The 22,858-nt window shown below is 43.3% G+C and overlaps 1 protein-coding gene across 1 annotated transcript in view; it reads right to left on the bottom strand.

Annotated features, from left to right (window-relative positions):
• GLE1 (GLE1 RNA export mediator) overlaps window positions 1–22,858 on the bottom strand; it is a 32,020-nt gene that overhangs the window by 7,016 nt on the left and 2,146 nt on the right. The window contains exons 2-11 of the mRNA XM_075015272.1: window positions 21,635–21,865; window positions 15,978–16,103; window positions 15,543–15,691; window positions 10,970–11,030; window positions 9,266–9,520; window positions 7,904–8,132; window positions 6,948–7,066; window positions 5,670–5,739; window positions 5,405–5,547; window positions 4,338–4,528 (exon numbers count right to left, since the gene is read on the bottom strand). Of these exons, the coding sequence (XP_074871373.1) occupies window positions 4,338–4,528; window positions 5,405–5,547; window positions 5,670–5,739; window positions 6,948–7,066; window positions 7,904–8,132; window positions 9,266–9,520; window positions 10,970–11,030; window positions 15,543–15,691; window positions 15,978–16,103; window positions 21,635–21,865 (1,574 nt within the window). The remainder of the gene's footprint in view (window positions 1–4,337; window positions 4,529–5,404; window positions 5,548–5,669; window positions 5,740–6,947; window positions 7,067–7,903; window positions 8,133–9,265; window positions 9,521–10,969; window positions 11,031–15,542; window positions 15,692–15,977; window positions 16,104–21,634; window positions 21,866–22,858) is intronic.

Here is a 22,858-nt window from a genome sequence, read left to right as displayed (position 1 = left end):
GTAACTATGCTAGTATAAAATAAAACAACTTTACATTTGTAATTTGCACTTTCATGATTTAGAGACTGCAATACTCATGCAGTACTTACTGAAGTGAATGAAAAATGTGGTTGTGGTGGAAACGCCTGCTCAGGTCACCTGAGCTCATGGTTTGCTTGCCTAGGAGGTATCTAGCCAAGATTTGTATGTTGTTTGCTATGCACCAATTCCAGAGATGGACAGCCTCTGTATAGAGTTAGTATGAGCATGCACTGCCCTGGTGGTTTATATAATCTATGGCAGTTGTGTTGTCTGTGAAAAGCTTTACTGATTTGTTGCTAATGAGTGGAAGGAAGCATTTGCATGCCTTCCTGACCACCCTCAGTTCCAGGATATAAATATGAGAGTTGTTTCTGCTGGAGACCAGCATCCTATATCATACATTGGCATGAGTGGGTTCCCCAGCCCTGCAGAGATAGTCATCTATTGTGAATGCAGACTGCAAACAGCTTTTTACTCTCAAACGGTAGGTTCTCAACTCTATGATGTATCTCTTTAGAGAACTCCAAGAGATGTAACCAGGAGGCCCTCCTCATCATGATCAGAGTGGCAAAAGAGCTGGCTGCAGTGTCCGCTGAAAGCAGCAAGTCTTGGAGAGCTGTATAGGAGACGAGACCCCTCCTGTGAAAGTAGCTTTGAACTGCTATCTTGCTTCCTCAGACAATTTTTCAATATAATATATTAAAGAGTTGTGATGTTACTGGATTTTGAAATTAAATATAAAAACTGTTTCTGTAACCACTGTATTGAGTTTGCATCAAATCTTATGCCATGGGAGGTATCTAATGAAAACTGCTAATTCACTGAATTTGTTTATGCTACCTTTATGTCAGTACCATTTTGTATGTTAAGTTATAGATATTTACACTATATGTCTATTAGAAATGTTTTAGTGGCGGGATTCACAATGGAAGATGTGGTCACCTCCCAGTCAGGTGTCACGGACTGAACAAAGGAAGACTCATACTTTAAATCCACACTGACTGATATGTGCTATCTAGCCATGTGGCCAATGGCAGAATGCCCCAACAGGTGACCTGATCAGGTGATACTCCATTGCCTACATGAAGAAGAAAGGGTTTTTCCTTCCACATGGCAAGACTATAAGATGTCCCTGGCAGTGGCCATCTTTGTCTTCAGGCCTCATGAACTAAGGCTGTGTGGACTGGAGGTCCGTCCCTCAGAGGATGTATTTTCAGAGACTCTCAAGACAGCAGCTTGTGCCATCAGCTGTATCCTGCATCAACAGCTTTAATGGATGAACGTAATTAACCATTAACAATTTCTCTCTCTCACCCTATTAACAAACCTTTAGATTCTAAAGGATTGGCACAGCATGCTGTTTTGGGTAAGACCTAAATGTATACTGACATGGGAATGTGACTGATCCCTTTGGGGGCTAGAAGAATCTGTACGGATTTGGTGAAATAGGCTTTCATAACCTCTCATCTGAGTAAGCATGGTTACTAGTTTGAGCATTAGGAGAAGCTGAAGAATCTATGGGTTTGCTTGTGTAACTTCTGGCTAGCCAGAGGGGCTAGCAGGGGGACTTGTGTGGCTGGTTTGATTCACCTTACTGTGAAAGAGACCCTAGTCTGGGCTGTAAGTGGCCAGGTTTTAAGCAATTTGCCCAGGATTGGCTCTCCAAGTTGTGCCCTGAAACCCCTCTTAATATTACAGTGGCATAGTTATGCTTGGATCCACAGACCCTAGTCAACTGAGCTTGGGATCAGGACCCCACGCTATTCTAAATGTGAACTTTGGGTTGAGAGTGTTTTTGGTTAAAGTGCAATTGTAATGAGTCAGCAACAGTATGGGGGCCTAAGTAATAAGGCTCTGAAGCATTTGTGCAATAAAAGGAACATCACCTTTAAAAAGAAAGCTATCATCCAGGAGCTGAGATTCTTGCTGATGGAGGGAGTTCAGCCCTCAACTGATGCTGCAAACCCTGCAGATGTAGGCAGAATAACAGAGGAAGAAAGAGAACGAGATTTGGCTTCAAACATTTGTTTCAAGGAAAAAGAAGTAGAAGCCTAGCTGCAGAGAGAGGCTGAGCTAAGGTGTATAGAAAGCCTTGCTGCTGAAGAAAAACTTGCCAAGCTAGACCTCCAGATCCAAAAGAAAAAGGAAGAACTGCAGAGACTGTACCTTCTTGGAAATTCAATGTGTAAATATTTTGGTATGTGGCATGATTATAACAGGTTGGGTATGTCTCATCAGTTTTATGTCACCACCCAGCCCCACAATGAATATGAACGTAACTCTTCTGTATTACCTGTAACTAACAGGTAGGTTTGTGAAGGGGATGTGTGTAACTCCGAGCAGTTCTCTGTAACTCATGAGAATTATGCTGCATCCATAACTAATGAATTAGGTGTGGGTAGGGAGAACAGAAATTCTGCCTCTTTCACAGGGATGCAGTACTTTCTGTCTGCCCTCTTTGACACTGGGGGTAAGATGGCAGATATCTCTCCCAAACTGTCCTTGCCAGGTCCAAGATAGCTTTACCTATCAACAAGGCTATCTTGTTGATTGCTGAGGCCTGGAGGACGTTGGTGAGCTTATGTTGAGGCTCTGGCAGCTCCGCCAACGATATTTAGAGGGAGTCTGCCACTCTTCTGAACAGGTCCCTGGAAGGATCTGAAGTACACAGGTGTAGTGGGAGTGGGTGCATTATCATTTTCTCTGGTGAAACAGAGGATATTCTGCATGGTAGCACCTGTGTCTTGTTACTGACGTTCATCTGCTTCCTCATCCTCTTGCTCCTCATACTGGAAGGGGATTGGAGATGGGGGTTGTGCAGGCTCAGACCTTGGGGGCTTCTGTGTGGGCAGCATTTGCGCCCAAAATTGTGGCCATGGGCATATGGGGCATCCAGGGGAACAGATGCCACTACTGTGGTGGTTGCTACAGCTGTTTGGACCAGGGTGTCTGGGTGAATGTGGCAGGGATTGTATCACCTCCTCAGATGAGCGGCATGGCTCAGAGCTGGCTGGTGTGGAAACAAAGGCAAGTACAGAGCTACTGGGGGTAGCATCAGTACAGAAGAGCGGTGTTCCCAGTACCAAAGTGTACCTGAGTCTGCGTTGGTTGTTAGCAGTGGCAGCACCACAAATGACAGTATCAGAACGTGTATACCATAGACTGCAGGGCCAGTGCGGCATGCATAGGGGACATTGTTAGTACCGAGTTGGTAGTAGTCAGCACAGGTACCGTAACTTTCCGTGCTAATGATAATGTGTGTTTCTACAGCCATGTACTGGCAGCAGGAGGAGAGTTATCAATCGTCTTCTCCACTTGGGATATCAGTGCCTTAAACGTTTCCAGTGCCTCTAAATCTGATGCAACCGATGAATGGCACTGGGGCTGATTTCCCGCCAACAGAAGGCTTCTTTTTTGTCCTCTATCTCTGGGGTGAAGACTGCAGGTTATATTTCGCTGGTTGCTTGGTTTCAGAGGTCCCTTTTTCCAAGGCCACTGTGGGGAACACCTGTGCTGCGGAAGCCCTGGTCTCCAGGTCTGAGGCTGGTCTCAAAGGTTTCTCCATATGATAGAGCGTAATTTGTAGGTCCCGCACCTCAAGCGATTTTTGGCTGAGAGCTTTTTACAACGTGAGCACTTCTGGGGGACATGTGCCTTAACTAGGCACTAAATACATTGAAAGTATCCATCTGATACTGGGATTGAAAGCCTGAATGTAGAGCCCCTCTTGAATTCTAGTGAGCCTGGCATACTTGGCATTCTCATATTGTTGAGGAAAAAATATTAAGTCCAATGAGGCGTAGCAAAATAAACCAGACGTTTGCCCAAGAGCACCAGCCAAAAAGTGAACTTGGAGAAGAATCAAAGGAAAAAAAATTTTTTTTCTTGGACAGAATGAAGGACTGTAAACTTGGATGAAATAACTGTAGCTCTGATATACTAAACTCTGATATACTAAACTATTCCAAGGAAAAACAGAGCTGCTGGAGTTCTCACCTCTGCCAACAGCAGTAGAGAAGAAACAGAGGGACAGTTGATGGTGTGCCACAGGCAATGACTCGCAGATGCATACCACATGTGCGTGCTGCACCAGGAAATGGCTGCTAAAGACTTCTGACTAAAAGCGCAGGGGCACTGTAAACATGGTAAGTGGACACCCACAGGGACATACCTCAAAGAACAGTAAGTTATCCTTTGAGTAGCTTAGGGGGAAGGGCAAATGAGGGGGTAATGTAAGAAAACACCTATTTCCTCCATTTCTCCAGAACTCAACCCTTACAAAACTCAAAAGAAGCCTTTCTATATGGAGACGTTACCTCTGATACTCTTCTATAGAAGTCCCCTCCTTGAATGCCGGGTAAAATGGTACAGAGTAGGGACACTTTTTGTGCAGATGAGCTAAAATGAGGTCTCCCATCCTCGGGTGTAATTCCCAGATTCCTGAAGCCACCACAGCAATTGGGAAAGCTGCCTCATGGTGAGAAGCCACTTCCTCCTCTCCTTGTTTCTGAAAACATTAAAGATGCACAAACCCCTTTAAGTTAATGCTCAGCAAAGACAACAGCATTTTAATTTATTTTTCAGTTTACATATACTCTTTACTGAAGGTTCCTAATGCTTCTATACATTCCATGGACATACAACATAATCAGCTTATCCTTGATCAAGAGAAACAAATGCCCTTCTCAAGAAAACATGTGAGTGATCAGAGGCAGTGTTTATAAAAGCTTGTAGTTAACGTTATACTAGAACGGAGATGCTTAAGGACTATTTTCGAATGCTTATAATTCAACCAAGTTTTACCTTTTAGCTAGAATTCTCCACATTTGTTGTCAGCACAAAGGCAAGGATTATTAATTCATTTAAATATTCATCAAATGCAGTTGAAGCCATTTGAGAGCAGAAAATGCAGCTTTATTTGAACAGTAGCCCCTCAGCAGGAAATGATGGAAATGGCATAATTCCTAGATTGCAGATGTGTCCTTCAGTGCCCAAGCAAACTCTCGTTTCAAATTTGCCAAGTTACAAGGTTTTCAGTGATGTATTTTGGGCACGTGAACAGGTCTGTGCTATAGAATATGCTAAATATCACACTATGTTCCAGTGGTATGGCATATGCCTCTGTTTAAAAAGATGTGTCGGGAGTAAGTTGAGGGTCCAATGGGACCTTGCCTCCTTCCGTAAGATATGAACAAGTACATAAGGCAAAAACCCAAGTCTTCTCTTTTCCATGGGCCAAAAAATATATCCCCCCTTCTTCCTAATCAGCGTGAGCATATCCTGGCAGGTGATAAGTTCCTAGAAGTTTTTTGTTATCAATAATTAAAAGAAACTGGCCAACATCCCAGAGACTCTCCGCCCCCATAAGTAAAGGTGTTCTCACCACAAATTTCTCCGCCAGTTTGTAATAAACAAAATCCAGACCCTGTGGATGTTGAGTCACTGACACAGTTCGCCCTCCACACTGTACAGACTTTCCAGAGAGCAGGTTATTGATTTTCTCAAATATCTCCCTTAGCTGAGAGCCTGAAAATATAGCATCAATGGTACATGAAAAGACAGATGATTAGGAAGGTGCTAACAAGCAAGCCTCAACAAAACCACATCAGCCTCAGTAAAGCTAGCACTAGATTTAACATTTTCCTGACCTGCTATGGTAGAAATCTGGCTCACAGGGATGCTAGCTGCTTTCTGGAGATCCATTCTTATATGCTTCACCTGTAAAAGATTGTAAAAAGCTGTTAAAATCATTTCAGACACAAGAGCTGATCAAGCCAAGACAAGCAGATCCTCTCAGGGAAGACACTTCTCATGAGTGGCCCAATCCTATAATAATGCATTTAGCTCTAACTCCCATTGATTTTAATGGGAGTTAAGAGCATTCAAAACACAAAGGAGGCATTCAGATCCTTGCATTTTGAGACAGCATCGTGCCAGTCTCCTACACAAAAAAACTTTTAATAACTAATGAAGTCTGCTTGAAGATGAAAGGAAGATATATAATTAGGACATTATCACATTTCCCAGCCTGTCACAGTCTGTGCATCTTGAAAAGGTTGAGCAAGAAATATCTGATTTTCTGAGATAGAAAACAAGTGTATATTATGTATTGGGAGGGCAGCATCAAGTCAACAGTGTCTATTTTTAGCTGTTAAAGCATTTTTAATTGGAAAGTTCTCAGCCCTTAATGCAGCCAGAAGCTTCTCCTGCAGTATTAAAAAAATTGCTAGAACTGAGAAGTGTTAATAAAATATAAATTGCTATGAAAACATGTTAAGCGGCAGCTACTATCTCAGGCTTTTAAATTTGTTAAAACCTAAAAGCATTATTGAATCCATGCGATTTGTTAATACTCCCTCCACACCTGGAGTTACTATAATTCATTTGGGAATACTGCTTGCTGTAGAAATATGCAGCTTATATATGTGAAGTGAATTTAATTAAAAATAAATAAATAAAAAAAGTCCAAACATTTTCTCACCAGGAATATGAGACAAGATATAGAAAATGAGATGTGGAAACAGGGTTGTTTAAAGGAAACTTTTAAAAAAGTCTTTTTTGGCATTAGCTATGGTTTAAGGACTCCCTGGCAGCCCGAAGCCCAAGTTATTCACTTTTTGGTGTTTAAGCCAGATCTCAATACCCAGAGGCTACAAGTTTGCTCTACTGCACACTTTCAGCATTTTACTCACCATGTCAAAGAAAGGGATTTTTGGACAGGTGAATAAAGCATTTATTTTTTTATCATCATCTAGGTAAAAGGTAGCTGAGTAGGTTTTGCATGTGGATTAGTAAGTTTTCATGACCTTTCGGCTGCTTTACATCCCACTAAAGATAAGCATTAGACCGACAGTGGAGAAATTGAAAGAAAGGGGAGGGAGTTTTCCTAACAATATTGATGTTTTGCATTTGTATAGTAACCATACCTGATTGTCTTTGCAGTCAGTCAATCCACTAAAAGAAGCAACACACTGGTCAGAGGCATCCTGCAATTGTTGATACCACTGCATTGTGCTCTCTGCTGCTTTAACCTGAAGTCCTAATACTAGACACAAAAAGCAGTCACATGAAAATAAATTATTACCACAACAAAAGCTATCAGAAATCCTAATGTCCTACAAAAATTGTCAAGACCCGGAAGTTCTGAGCAGCTGTTACTCTTCACCACCAAATTTAGATAGCCAGTTATAGCTGATTAAGGTTTTGCAAGGAAAGATGGAAGGAAATAGTGAGAGAGGCATCAGACACCAACGGGCGCTGAGCCCACGGTTATTGATGATGAAGCTGTACAAAAGTCCACCTTCTGAAATCTGATAGCTCTGGTACCTGGATTTTTTGAACTTCAATTATAGTCAAATATTAAGCCATTCTAGACTTTTCGGGATGCATGTGGTAGCAGCAGTGAGGAATCAGAAACTACAACTTTTAATAATCCATAGCCAAGCACACATTGTCCCACCAGGTTCTGACCTACTGTACCTGCCCCAGTTTGATATATATTGCGCAACAACAACTTGTTTTTGCTTCAATTAAAATGTTTTTTCTTGGAGGTCACTCAATAACGAGTAGGAGGACTCCATTTGAGAGTCTGTTTATGACTGACTAGCTTGATTCTGGAGCTGCAAGTCTTATCACAGATGTTGGTAGTTGCTGGAGGGGCATGGAGCAGTTTTTGCTGCTCTTTTCTCCTGCTCTGCCTTAACATTACCAGTTTATGGAACATCAACTTCAGTGTCGATTAAGCTTTCCTCCAGCAACCCCATACCTACATTAGATCTGTTTGGCCTGAAGCCTACCAGCTGCCCCAGCCTGTGCATTTCTGAACCCGTGTTTAGCCTGGCAGACCAGTAAGTTAGGCAAGTCTCACAGCAGCTGGACCTACCTTCCTTTGGCTCTTTTCCCAATGGATGCTGTGCAGGGACTGGAGTCTGGGCCTTCAGCATCTCTTGTTTCTTTAATTCCTGCTGCCTCTCTCTCTCCTCTTCTTCATCCTGCTTCCTCTTTTCTTCCACAGCTGTGGCAATCTCTCGTTGCATGCTAGCTATTAACTCCCGCATTTCTTGTAGTGCTCGTTCAGTGTTGGCTACATCTATCTGAGTAGGGAAACCTCTCTGGCAGAAAAAAAGGAACAAGCAAGTTAAAATTAAGGCTTGTTCTCCCTGCAAAGAGATCAAATGAGGTTTCAGCTTCAGGCCACCCCAACCCTCCCACCTCAGCAGAGCCTATATACTTTGTGCAGATGCTGTGAACCTAACACACATGACATATACAATTCCCAACATGCAGTGGCCATATCATTCTACTGGAAAGCTGAGACGGTCTCCTCCAGAACCAGTGATTAATTCGAAGTACCAGTCAAGAGAAGCAAGTTCATAGTCTTTATAGTCACTTGCTAATACACAACATACAAGGCAGAATTTCTGCCTCCTAACCCTGTGCACACTAGTTACTTAATACTTCTACTTACACTTCTACAGTCAAGCTCTAGAAAAAGTAAAGGACCCACTGCAGTGCAGCTAAATAAGTGGCAGGAATATAGTACCATCTTACTAAGGAACAATAACCGCCTTTCCCAACCTAACACAGACAATGATTCTAGTGTTGGGGCCAGATAAGACTTTCAATTCTTTAGTTCCACTAACAGGGTTGGTTAACACTATAAAAAGGGATCATGCTAGAGAACCAAGTCCATGTACCCTGAATATCCACTTCCCTCTAATCCCACTGGGATGAGAGCTCTTTCAAATGCTAGCTAAAACTGAAGTTCAAGACATTTATGACAGACGTGAATTGAGAACTAGCCCAGTCCATTCCAAATTTCAGAAGTGTATCACTGTTTCCCTCTGTCTCCCATCTGTCATACAGAGAAGAGTAGTTTTGTGAGAAAGCCTAGATGCTATAGGAAAGCTAATGCATATTGGAACTGATTAAACACTATCATTTAATCTCAAACAACTGTTTGACCATCCAGTTCTAGCAGTTTCAGAAACTAGACATCCAATGTTAAAATTTTACAGCATATTTAACATCAAGTATCTTTTCTCCTGTAAAAATCCCCTAAATTTATTAATCTTCTTCAAGGGTGAATACGAAGTGCACTGAGAAAGATTCTCTCTTTCAAATTAACCACTACACAGGAACTGCACCTACAAGCTCCTCTCTGATATCTCAAAGCGCCTCTCAATTAGTGTCTCCTTTCAAGGAGTGAGACGTTAACTTAAAAGGAAATCTAGACCCTCATTACCTCACTAGTGGTGCGAATGAGCCCCGACACTATTCCACAGATCTGGTTTCCACGGTTACTGAATGCTGAGAGATCTATTCTTGGCAAGTCTTTATGCCTGTAGTTGGGATCAATCTGCTGATTAAGCTGCAGAACCTCCTCCTGTATGCAATAGAGGCGTCGCAACCTTTCCTGGCCTTCTTCCTTGCGCAGACGCTCCAACTCCTCCTGACGCTGCCTCTGCTGTTTTGCTTCATGAAGCTTCAGGTTTAAAATCTTGAGAGGAGGAAATGACAGTGTAAGGACAAGCCACACAGGTAAAGCTTTTCTCACAACACTACTGACATAGCCACAGCATGCTACTCACAAACAAGGTTGATCGGGAGGGAAAAAAAAAAAGAGAAACTATATTTCAGTCACCCCACTCCTCTTGCTGGCCCTGATTTAAATCCCCAATGGAGAAATTCTATAATGTCACACCACAGCACTCAATGCTTCTGGAGGCAGCAACAGTCTCATGGAGAATTTGAAGAATTCAGTCCAAATATACTCCTTGTCTGGGGAGGAAGATTTTAGCAAGATCCAAAGGAAGGAAAAATCAACCCTGCTTATAATATATGCTGACTGCTCCTGAGCAAATCTGGCTGGGACACAACAATTCCAGCTAGTCTTTCAGACTGTTTAGCAACAAAGGGACCAGAAGAGCACACAAAAATAAAAGCATATTTAGGTCCCTGATCACTCCTCTGGATTTCACAAATCAAACTGCAGGTATAATTATCAAGTCTGCACTTGGGTAGGAAATGGTCGTCCTGTCCTAAAGGCGGGGGGGGGGATTTAAAAAGTTTTTCCCTTTTCACATCGGGATGATACAGTCTTTTCAAATCTGTGTGTGGAAAAGAAAGACAACCCCCACCCCCAAATAGCCAATAGCTCAGTGGTTAGGTCTCCTACACCCCACGTGAGTTCTATAACCACCAGACTTTTCACTATTCTGGAGCTGTTCCACTTCCTATAACATTCATTAGCAAGAGAGATGGAGAGAGACTGACTCTATAACCCGTTGATTAGGGTGCTCACCTGCAATGTAGGAGACAAAGGGACTCGAATCTGTGAACCCCTAATCACTGGGCTAACAAGTTAATCACACAGACCTTCCCTCTGCCTCTCTCCATCCTAAACATGGGAAGTCTTCAGAATGAAAGTTTCTCTGAAGCTTCCTGAAAAAAGTTTCAGTTCTGGCAAACTGGCATTCCCAAAACAAAATATTCCGGATCAGCTCTGATCAGGAGAACACAAGAATAGTACACATCTCTGTTTACACACTGGAACTACCACAAAACTTTCTTGTGGATAACATCCTGACAAGTTGGCTTACAATGCCTTGAAGCCTATGGACATGGTCTTTAATAAAAATCTCTGGTCCATCCAAGATCACTAGCAAACTACCTTTAGTTTCAACTGTGATTCAGCCATGAGTGAAATAAAACTACTTCTATTACTCCCATGTAGTAGAACATCCTTTATGATGAACATTTCACTGGAATATTTGCATTCCCATAGGGATGTAACAAGTATACAGAGCAGCATTAGAAAGTGCATTCTGACTCTACATGAGTGTTACATTAGGCATCCTTGAAGCAATTAAATGTGTGCAAGACCTAGCTTCTAAACACAGGCCAACCAGCCATTCTTGTAATAGCACTACTCTTACTAAGCTCACACCTTTGCTCTGTGTCGATGTTCTTCTTTCAGCTTCTCCTGCTGACCCTGGGCCTCCCTGGAGCTGAAATACAAGCAGAAGAAAATGAGTGACCATTCTGTTCTTTAGAGGATCCCCCACCATCTTCCCCCAAGACCACAGTAAGGATGACGTACAATCTATGAACACATTAGAGAAGCCACTTTTAAAGTGGTTTAAAGGAGAACTCAGTCACAGGCAGTCTCTCACTCTCCACTTACTGAAAGCTAGAAACACCAGAAAGCCATCCTGAAAGATAATCATCAGGACAGTAAATGCACAGAAACTGCAGATCAGAATTGCAAGCATAAATCACAAAAGAAGTGTGTATCCCAGGGTTCAAAAAAAATTCCAAAAGGTTAATTTCATAATTCAAGATTGGCAAGTGTACTAGATGCAGTCTTCACTTTCTACCCTGATCTACTGTTGTGTACTGTTAAATAGATGTCTCTTAACACCTCAAATTCCTATTTAGTTTGCATAGGGTCCTGTAGAAAAAAATAATCTTTAATTATGTGTTCACATGCTATCATAACATACGATTTGACAAGGATCCCAAGTTAAGGCATTCTGGCATTTTCTAACTTGTGTGATTTACTTTGCAACCTTAATCAGGCATGTGTGTTTGTCATTTCCCAGGTTTAAAAAAAACAGCAAATTGAAAAAACAATTGTCACCAATGAAGAATAGTAACAGAGAGATAGCCATGCTAGTCTATATACTATCAAAACAAAAAGCAGTCCAGTAGCACATTAAAGACTAAAAAAATAATTTATTAGGTGATGAGCTTTCGTGGGACAGACCCACTTTTGACAATAAATTATTTTTTTAGTCTTTAATGTGCTACTGGACTGGTTTTTCTGTTTTAATTGTCACCAATGTAACATATTGATACCTATATGGATCATCAGTTGAACTAGAATCCTTAGATCCTCTGCAGTGATCTCTGCCACTTGATCTTGCAGAGTAACTGAGAGCAGATAACCATCTACTATTACTGTGTGAACCAGCCCTGGTGGGGGATGAGACATTTTGTCAGCATATTTCACAAACATTTGTTAACATCAAAAAAAAAAAAAAAAAAGATTCAAGAATCCTGAGTTCTGGTCAGGGTGGATTAAAAAAATAAAAATCAGCTTTCTAAAAATTAGTAGGGGGCTGCACTCCTGCTTGCTACACTCGTCAATGCCTATGTTAACAGAGAGCCTGTTAATCTTGCACTGCTTGTATAGAGAAGTGAAAAAACAAAGCTGTACAGCAAAAAACTTGACTGATGTATTGCACACATAGTACATGTTGCACTACAAGAGCCCAGGACTGCGGGAGGTGAGAGGGAAGGCAGGGATTGGAGCCAGGGCAGTCTGAAGCCAGGGACACGGAGGCCTGGGAAGGCCAGGGTGGTGTGCGGGAGGGAGAGGACCTGAGCAAAACAAAGCAGTGCAGGCGAAGCGCCAGCCCAGCATGCCCACCGCACACACCCTGGGGATGTGCACACCCAAGCTAGGGCCTGCAACCCCTACACAGCTGGAGCTCAGTGGTGGGGAAGGAGATAGGCAGGGGGATGACAGTGACTCAGCCCTTTAGCCCCACAGTGGGGCACACAAAAATATTCTCTACTGGCAGATGAGAAATCACAAACATAGTGTTTAAGGAAGTAGTGTAACATTGTTAGCAGCAGTAGCCTTGGCTCTGAGGAGCATGTGCCCCCACCAGCAGAGGAGACAGAAAGGCCTGCTCAGAGCCAAGCTCCAGCTGCCACTACTGACAAGAGCTGTGTCTTGCTGCCTGGGGCTTGGGTGAGCAGCACCCTCCCTCCCCACCATGGGAGCAGCAGCCACTGCCAGACCAAGTCCTCCCCTCACCTGCAGTAAGAGGAGGCCCAGCTCCACCAGGCCTCCCTTACTGCCCCACCAAAATCATCTACAACAACCACCCCCAAAGCCTTCCCAGACGGCAGACAGACGCATTTGCATGATGACAACATCATTTTGTCACCTAGGAGGAAATTTTTGTATATATGTGGAGAAAGAGAGAGATAATTGTTATTTAAATTAAATACATTTCTCTTTTAAAAATCATTTGATTTAAATTTAAGTTATTACTATTTTATGGTTTCTATTTACTATAACCCACCACAAACATTTACTTCCAGTGACAGGAATTGTCACAACTTCCCTTGAAAGCCCATTCTAGTAGTTAAACTACCCTTACACATAGAAACATTTTCATCATATATAATCTGCAGCTCCCTTGCAAGAGGTTAAGCCTATTACTACCTCATCCTAACTTCTGTGGAGACAAAGAACCATTGATTATCCTCCTTTGCATAACAGTTCTTAACATATTTGAAGACTTATCAGGTTTCCCCTCAGTCTCCTTTTCTTAAGACTAATCATGACCAGTTTTCTAAACCATTTTTGATCATATTTTGGATCATGTTTTCTAAACCATTTTTCATCTCTGTTGCTCTCCCCTTTGGAGTTTCTTGAGTTTATGCACCTATCCCTCAAAGTGCAGTGTTCAGACCTGTACCCAGCACTTTAGCTGATGCCTCACCAGTGCAGGGTAAAGCAGGACAATTACCCCCTGCATCTTACATACAAGACTTCTGCTAATACACCCCAGAATATTAGCCTTTTTTCCATTACTGCATCACATTGTTAATTCATTCAATTTGTAATTCACTATAAACTTCCAGATACTCTTCTGCAATACTACTGCCTAGGCAATTATTACCCATTTTGTAGTTGTGCCTTTGGTTTTCCTTCCCAAGAGAAATACTTCGCACTTGTCCACACTGAGTTTCATTTTCTTGACTTCTGACCAATTCTCCAAAACAGTCTTGAAAAATTTAATTCTAATCCTGTCTTCCACAATGTTTGCAACCACACTCAACCTGGTGTCAATTGCAAATTTCATAAGCATACTTTACACTCCATTTTCCAAGTCATTAATGAAAATGCTGAATAGCACTAGAACAGGACTGAACCCTGCAAGACCGCACTAGATGTCTTCCCAGCTTGATGGTGAACCCATTGGGAAGCACCCTAAGTACGTTTTACTTCCAACTAGTTGGGAACTTGCCTTATAGTAAGTTTGTCTAGACCACATTTCAGTGATTTGCTCATGAAAATGTCCTACTGTTCCCCCACATCCATTAGGCCAGCAGTCCTGTCAAAGGAAATTAAGTTGGTCTGCCATGATTTGATCTTGATCAATCCAGGCTATTACTTAGCACCTTATTATCCTAGTTGCTCATGAAGTTATATAATAATTTATTCCAGTGTTCTTCCAGGTACTCAAGTGAGTTTGCCCAGTCTATAATTTCCTGGCTCTTCTTTGTTCCCCTTTTTAAGGGTAAGTACCATATTTGCTCTCAACAAGTGATCAAGAATTTCATCTGTCCTCCATGAGCTCTCAAAAATAATTGCTTAACTGTCTTGAGATTGCTACTGCTAATTCCTTAAGTGCTCTAAAAATTTCATCTAGCCCCACCAGCTTGAACATACACAGCTTATCTAGTACTGTGCCCTCCCCCCCCCCAATCAGTCATGCCCTGTCTCAGTCCCATTTTCTTTTTCTATACATTTCCAGTCACCACTTTTCATTCCTACCCAGACAGCACTTGTTTCCCCCTCCAAGCTCACTGTCATAATCCAATGTCCCAACCAAGCAACTCCTAGTTTTTCATATTCCCCACAGTTTAGTCTATGCTAGGAGTTACAAAAGGATAGCAAATGCTTAGCGAGGATGGAATCTTTGGAGATTTCAGTTGCTAAAGTTGAAGACACTTACGCTAAGCATGTACAGTGATTTTTTTCAAAGGCACATAAATTGGCAAAGTGAGGGCAGATTTTTGGAGGGAACGGCAAAAGGCACATCTTTTTAACACAGGCCATTCCTCCCTGCCTCCGCCCTCCACCACTAAATTACTAGCCCCATTCCAAAACATGAAGACATTACCAATGTTCAGAGAAAACGTTGGTAAAATATTTTTAAATATGGTCAAAGTAATTTATTTTTCCTTAGGACTAATTCTCAGAAACAGACTGAAAGCTTCCAAAAAATTTCAGCACACGGCCCCCAGTATAGAAAAACTTCAGGCTAAACAGCTAAAGTTTTACAAAGTTAAACTAACTGAAAACAAGGATATTAGAATGGGAAGGGTTGGGCAACCTTAACAGTGCTACCAGCTCAGTCTGCAATAGAGGATATTTGTATTAACAAATAGCGAGTTAATTTTATACTTTTGTATAAAGTATAAATTGTGTAGGGCAGCGCGTGGTTGTCATGCACTGAAATTTTAAGCCATAATAGTATTTTAAAGTTTTCTTTACTTGTAAAAGCCATCTGCATGTCTGAGCATATGATCAAGAAGAACAGTCTCTCGATGTGCGATAATCAACAACACACACCAAAAACATCTACTGGGTACCAATTCATTCACAAACCACAACAGAAAGTAACTCAGTTTTTCTAGGGTTACAGATCCAAGAATCAAAGCTCTTAAGTCAGTTGCTGCATTTCTAAGAGGTCACCTAACAGAACAACTCTTACCTCTTCTCCATGACTTCCTGCAGATCCTGGTATTCCTGATGCTGTTTTAATTCCTTCAGCTCATCAAAGCGCTTCAGTTGTTCACATGCCATATCAGAAACCGCCCTCACCATCTGCTCTTGCTGTTCCTGCCGCTGCCTGAGCCCCTCCTGCAGATTGCCAGGAGAGAGGAAGAGCCATTTACATACACTATGCATTGTGAACACAACCCTGCTGACTTCTCACAAAGGGAACAGGCTCTGAAGGGCCAGATTTCACTTACACAGCCACACCAGAGACTTTCATAGAGATAGGTACTGCACTACAATAATCACTGGGATTTTTATACAGGGTAATGCAAATGAAGCAGCACAAACTAGGCCAAGATTATCTTGAAATTAAAATATGATTATGGTCAGTCTGCTTGTACACGAGTGATTCAAAATGACTTGTTACCTTTCCTTTCAACCTGTGGACTTCCTCGTACATCCATATGCAGCCTTCCACCTCTGTTGCTTTAGACGGTAGAACCGTCAGATGGACTTCAGGGTCTATCTCCAACAGTTTAAGATCTTCATTACCCTATATGGACAGTCCAACAAACCAAATCAAAGATAGATTAGAACATCAGTAAGTTATTCAGGAAGCCAGATAATCTTTTTTCTAGAAAATAGCATCCACCATAAGAGACAAATCAAACTACTGCCTAACTAAGGTTCTTATATACAGCTCCCATTTCCACAGTATTTGAATACCTGACTATTTCTCATATATTTATCCTCACAACACCCTGTGAGGTAGGGAAATGTTATCTCCATTTTGCAGATGGGGACCTGAGGCTCAGAGAAACTAAGTGACTTGCTCAAAGTTGCACAGGGAGTCTGTGGTGGAACAGGGATAAAGCAGTTGCCTGTTCCGCAACTGGCACGCTTCCAGATGTGTCGCTCATCTCCATTCCACCTTAGGTCTGTGTGTTTGCCACATGCACTGGTGCTGGAAGATTTGCCTTCAGCAGTATCCATAGGCAAGTGGCTCTGGTGACCCCTGAAGTAGTGCCTCCATAGCACGGTATAAGGGGCACCAGATGCTCTCCCAACCCTCACTTCCTTCTTGCCAGAAAGTCAACTCACGGATTGGACACAAGCAACAGATCTCAAAGAATACCAGCTATGAGTAACTGCCTCTTCAAGTGCTTGCTCATGTCCATTGCACATACTGTGATGCCACATAGGACCCAGACAGGAGTTCACAGCCATCCATACTATAACATTGGGCTCAGCAGAGCTGTGCTGTTTCTAGCCTACTGAGCGATGGTGTAGTGAAACATGAATGTGTGGACTAAGGACCACATTGCAGCTCAACAGATGTCCTGGACCAGCAAGGCCACTGATGATGCCTGAGTTCTGTTCAGATGGGTGCAGACGACTGACAGTGGTGGGATCTCTGCCAATTTGCAACAGGTCCATATGCAAAAGGTATTCATTGGAGGGTCTACTCATCATGAGAGAAGAAATCTCTGCTGAGGTGACCTTGTAGGTATTCCTGATACTAGGGAGATGAGAAGCCTCCCAGTGGATGTCATGGCTGATTCAGAAATCCCAGAAAAACGGAGCCTCCTGACAGAAGGCCAAGGAGCATGCTCCCCTTTGCCTGTTGATGTAGAGTATTGAGGCCACGTTGTCCATCACGGCTCTGCCATCTTACCCATGAGCTGAGACAGGAAGACTCTGCAGACTGACCAGATTGCCCTGAGCTGTTACATTTATGTGAAGCAACATCTCTTCCAGAAACAACTTCCCATGAGACTTAAGACCTCCCAGGTGCACCACCCTGTTCTCCTGCCAGCCAAGTCTGAGACATCTAACACCAATTCAACAGAGGGAGCAGGGCTGTCAAACAGGACTCTGCCTAGGGTGTTGTCAGCCCCAGTACACCACTGCAGTGAGGTAAGAACTGCCAGGGGAAGGCTGACAATTCCTTTCAAGAGATCCCTGGACTGGGAGTAAATTGACACTACCCACTGCTGGGAGGGACACATACAGATCCTGGTGTGATGCACTACATAGATGCACACTGACATGTGGCCCAAACAAGTGCAGGCAGACCTGTGCCATTGTCAGGGGAAACATAGATACTGCCACAATAAGGCTTTACAGGGTCTAAAACCTATCCAATGGCAGTAAAGTTCTGGCACATACTGAATCTGGGGCTACTCTGATAAATTCTGTCTACAGGGATTAACACTGACTTCTCGGTGTTCACGAGCAGGCCAAAAGACCTGCAGGCAGCATCTCCTAGACATCCTGTCAGACCTTGGATTAGGATCGGCCTTTGACGAGCCAGTTGTCAAGGTATGGATATATCTGCACACACGTCTGCAACCATCAACCCACACTTACCAAACACACTTGGTTTGTCACCAAGCCAAAAGGGAGGACTGAAAACTGGTGGTGTCCTGGGCCCACCATATGCCAGAGGAAGCATCTTTGTCCTGGGAAGACAGCTGTAAGAAAATAAGCATCCTTCAAGTTGAGGGCAGCATACAAGACTCCTGGATCCAGGAAAGGGATGATGGAGGCCACAAAAATCATGTGAAATTTCAACTCTTGTCGGTATTTGTTAAGGCTTCACAGGTACAGAATGGGCTGCAGCCCACCTTTGGCCTTTTGCATTAAGGAGTAGTGGAAATACAACGCCTTGTTCCAGTACTTTGATGGAATTCTCTGTCTCCCCCAGCCACAGCAACCCTTCCACCTCCTGCAAGAGAAGACTTGAGAGAGGTCACTGAGGCGGCCCAGGGAAGATGGGGGTAGAGACAAACTGAAGGATGTATCCTCATGCTACTGTCTGAAGGACCAATTTGTCTCAGGTGATGAGGGTCCAGGCATGGAGGAACTGGGAAAGGGTAGCTGGAAAAAACTGGGAAGATGGGTCCTGGGAATAAACTGGTAGCCCATCCTCAAACATATCCTCAAAGTGGGCACTTAGACCTTTGTTTGGCACAGGTCAAGCCTCACTGGGCAGAGAGAACGGCTCAAGCATCATTTGTAGTCCTTGCTCTTCTGAAAAGGACCTCTTGTCTCAGTTGGCTTCCTGCCCCTGCAACTGTATGGATTCAAACTGCTTTTGAGTTGCAGCAAGAACATACAGCCCCAAGGTCTTTAGGACTGTGCAGGAGTTCTTCAAGCCATGGAGCTTACTGTCCCTTTGCTCTGCAAATGAGGCCTGCCCATTGAAAGGAAGGTCCTGCATATACTGTTGAGCTTCTAAGGACAGACCACAGAGGAGCAGCCAGGAAGCCCGACACATGGAAATGGCCAACGCCATCATGTGGGCCACTGAGTTGGCTGCCTCTGAAACTACTTGAAGGGCCACTTGCACAGCTGCTGTGTTCTTTTCCAGAACGCCTCAGAACTCTTTCCTGGAGCTCTTGAGGAGCAATCCCTCTCAGACTATGATGGGGTGTGTGGTGCTGACAACAACAAAGGTACCTCCTGGACTAGGGTTTCGCCCACCGTCAATGACCACTAGTCTGAGCCAGAAATGGAGGATGAACAGGCAACAGGCAGGGACCAGGAACTGGTAAACTACAACCCCTCACTCAGCAGTGCCAACCACTTTGCTCCAAAGCATAATGTTTAGACCAGAAAAAGTTCCTGGCATGGGAGGCCAGTGACTGGCAGCAATCAGCAGATTGGTGACAGTAAACCAGTGATCTAGGTCTAACGCTGAGTGGTGATGGGACCTGGAATGGAACCAGCAATTAGAATATATCTTGGCCTCTCAAGGAACCTGCTGTGCAGGAAGGACATTGGTGACCATTGTCCCCAGGAGACTGACTGGCAGCTGCAGTGCAGTATCATGATCTGTGAGGAGGTAAGATAAAGAATCGGCACTGCTGCTCCACAGATCTATGCCATGACTCAAGCAAACTGCACTCTGACTTGCACCGACAAACCCTCAAGTCCATGGACCACAGCAAGCTATTGCGGCCCTGTCTCCCCGCACCTGAGGCACATGGGCTCTGCACAGGCAAGCGCTGGCACAACGTTCCCTGGGATGGAGAATGGTGCCACACACCTGGGGACCTATCCACAGGCCCCACGACAGGTTTTCCCTTAGACCCAGGGAACCACTAAAGCCAATGTGTGACAGCAGTAATGCCAGGACATCCTCCTGGTTGCATGCAACGCCTCTGGCACTGAAAGGACCTCTATCGTGATAAGGACCCTCAGTGTTCACGGTAGCAGGCCTGGCTGGGGGCAGGCTAAACCACTCTGTTTGAGCTGGTGCCCTACTCCCTGACAGAAGAATTGAGCCACCCCACACAGGTAGTGGCTCTCCTTCAGCACTTCCCTTATGGAAGTTCTTTAGCTTTGTTGGAGTGAGTCAGAGGGGAACCAGTGCCAGGTGGAAGATGGTGCTGATTGGACACTCTGCACCAAGGGTGCAGTACTTGGGGCCAAGCTGGATCTTTGCTCCAGCACCAGAGTTAATGCTGACTCCATCAGGAGAGCCTAGAGATGAATGTTCCTCTCCCTTTTTGTCCTGGGTTCAAGTTATTTAGAAGTATGACACCTGTTCTAATAACTTCTTTTTCCAAACACAAGCAGCTTGGTTGCAATATTCAAGGTAAAAGCATGTTAGAGGTTGAAGCTCTCCCGTCTGGCATTTTTGGGACCCAAGCAGTGCCCGATGAGAGAATTTGCCAGACCACAGGAGGTCAATATTGTCTCACAGATTACTAACATTTTCACTGCTTACTTGGCTCTTAGAAGACATTTAGAGGTAAATTACAGCTAAATAACAGCACAGAACGCTGAGAGCCAGGACTGGTGGCTGTAAACAAACTTTATAGGAGTACAGTAAACTTGGCTACACCCATGATAAGTGGTTGTCCAGCTAACTAAAAATCATGCGGGATTACAGATGTTGGCAAATGAGAGTTCCAGATTAGGGAGGTTAAACCTGGAGTGGTTTACACGAAGAAAAATGGCTTTTAAAAATGCTAACTGTAATGCTCATGGCAATTAACAGCTGCTACCCATTAAGTAGCAAACAAAAGTCAACTGTCCACACTTATCCCATCTCAAATCTGTAAATTATCTGGCATCTCAAACTGCATGCAAAACTCATATTTATTGTCTGGATGTGAATTATTTTGTAGATATCTGTTAAGTGGCAGATGATCTAATAGATGCCTGAATACCAAGTCTGAATGCTCTAAAACAATGTAGATTATGTTGCTATGATGACTAAGTGTTTGTTTTTCTTGAAATATAAATATTTATCTATCAAAGGGGAACCCACACTGAGCCCCAGGGAACTACACTTACAGCCTTCTTGTATTCACAGAAATAGTCACTTAGACTCATACTGCTTTCTAATACAAAGCAGGTTTTGAATCATGGCAGAGTTTTACAAGGTGCTCAGATCCATGTTGCACTGCACACGATGGCTTCCTTAGTAAGATCTTTTATAAATCTATAGAAGGCCCTGTTGCTGCAAAAAAAAAAAAAAAAAAAAAAAAAAAAAAATCTCCTGAAAAGCTCAATTTAACTGTTAAGAAATTAAGCACTTTGCTCTATAAGAAATGCCAGTATGCACGTTCTCTTTGACACTCCATTCTATATTGCATCCCCAAAACTTAGCTGCTAATGGACCTATTTTCTCCCCAGTCCACCCTGTAACATGGGCCTAACAGAAGAAAGCAATTTGGAAGAACTTTGTAGAGCAAGCAGGAGAAAGTACAAGCAGTACCCATTCCTCTTCAAGAAAAGCCTAGATTTACCCCATAGTCAACCTTCTTCCGTATTACCAAGTCTCACAGTGACAGACAGGAGAGAGAAGATAATGTAGCTAACATTTTTATACTGCCAAACGGAGTTTGCACCTGACCCAGTAGCAGACAATGTTGAAACAAGATACTACTCACCTTTGCAACTCAATATTTCCCTGTCAACATGCCCAGGGAGAATATACTCATTGCCAAAACAAATTAACACATTAGTACTAGTAGACCATTAGATCATCCTCCATCAGGCAGATCAAGACCACAGACCACCATGCGTGTACCCTAGCTGCTTATATATGGGCTATAGTGAACTAATTACCTTTGTTTCACTGTGTGCTGTAGACGACAGTGGGGAGGTGCCCAGCTGACTGGCAGAAGAAGTGGTCTTTGCAAGGAAGGGTGGCTGGTCATCTGTAGGGGGAATGAATTCATTGGGTGTTGAACTTCGGGAGAGAGGAGTTTCCTGTAGAGATTGGGAGATCACTTGATCCAGCACCCAGCCAGAATAGGAAGACAACTTTGGAGGCCACCTGCATCCTTCCAAAATATCCTAGTGAGAGACAGAGAGAATTTCTTTTATGAGCATGTAAAATATCAAAGTAATCCACAAAACACAACAATTTAACTTTAAGATAAAAGTAGCTTTTGAAAAAGCTCTCAGTAGGACTCATGCATGAAACTTCATTGTGCAGATACCAATATTACATCATCTTATCGTACCAATCTCAAGAGCCCATTTGCCCTTTTTTCCCCCCCCACAAACTTCTCCATGTTTCCTTCCTTGCTACTCCCTATCCATGGAATGCCCTTCTTGAGCTGGCCCACACAACCACTTACCTTCTCCTCACTTAAACTATGCCGTAGGCTCCACTTTGTCAATATCACACCTACGAGAAGCCAGCTAAGTTTATGTCTACGTTAGAAACATTGCAGCTGCACCACTGTAGTACAGAGAGGCTTTAGCTACAGAAGTTATCCTCCCATTGTAGTTAATCCACACCTCTGACACGTAGTGGCCTGATCAATGGAAGAATTCGTCTTTTGATCTAGCTGCACCCACACTAGGGTTTAGGTTAATTTGACTACATCTGCCAGCGGAGTAAATTTTTCACATCCTTGGGCAGCACAGTTAGGATGATCTTGCTCATTTCACTTATTCCATGAATACCTTCTCCAGTATTATAGGTAAAGGATAAAATGGTAGGAATGAGAAGGAGAGAAGGTAGACGTGAACCTGGGTACTGTTGCTGAGGAACAAAATAAAAGGTGACTGATGGAGCGGGGGAGAACATAACGTGTTTAATTTCTGATCAATCAACATTGCTCTGATTGTACTGCTTGTCTGCAGTGTTTGCTCTAATTTTTGTCACCCATGTGCAGAATAAATTTTGTCATGCACACAAGGCATGTGCAGATGCGCATCATCAGTACAAAAACATGCTGCTGGCTGTGGGCACCATAGGAGCTCTGGTAATCAGCTGGCTGGCATTTGAATTTCTCCTAGGCTGCCACACAGCTTAGTGCAGGGGTTGGCAACCAAAAT

The sequence above is a fragment of the Carettochelys insculpta genome, chromosome 21 (genome assembly GCF_033958435.1).
Source record: "Carettochelys insculpta isolate YL-2023 chromosome 21, ASM3395843v1, whole genome shotgun sequence".
Lineage (NCBI taxonomy): Eukaryota > Metazoa > Chordata > Testudines > Carettochelyidae > Carettochelys > Carettochelys insculpta.
This window is presented reverse-complemented; position numbering and strand designations above follow the sequence as displayed.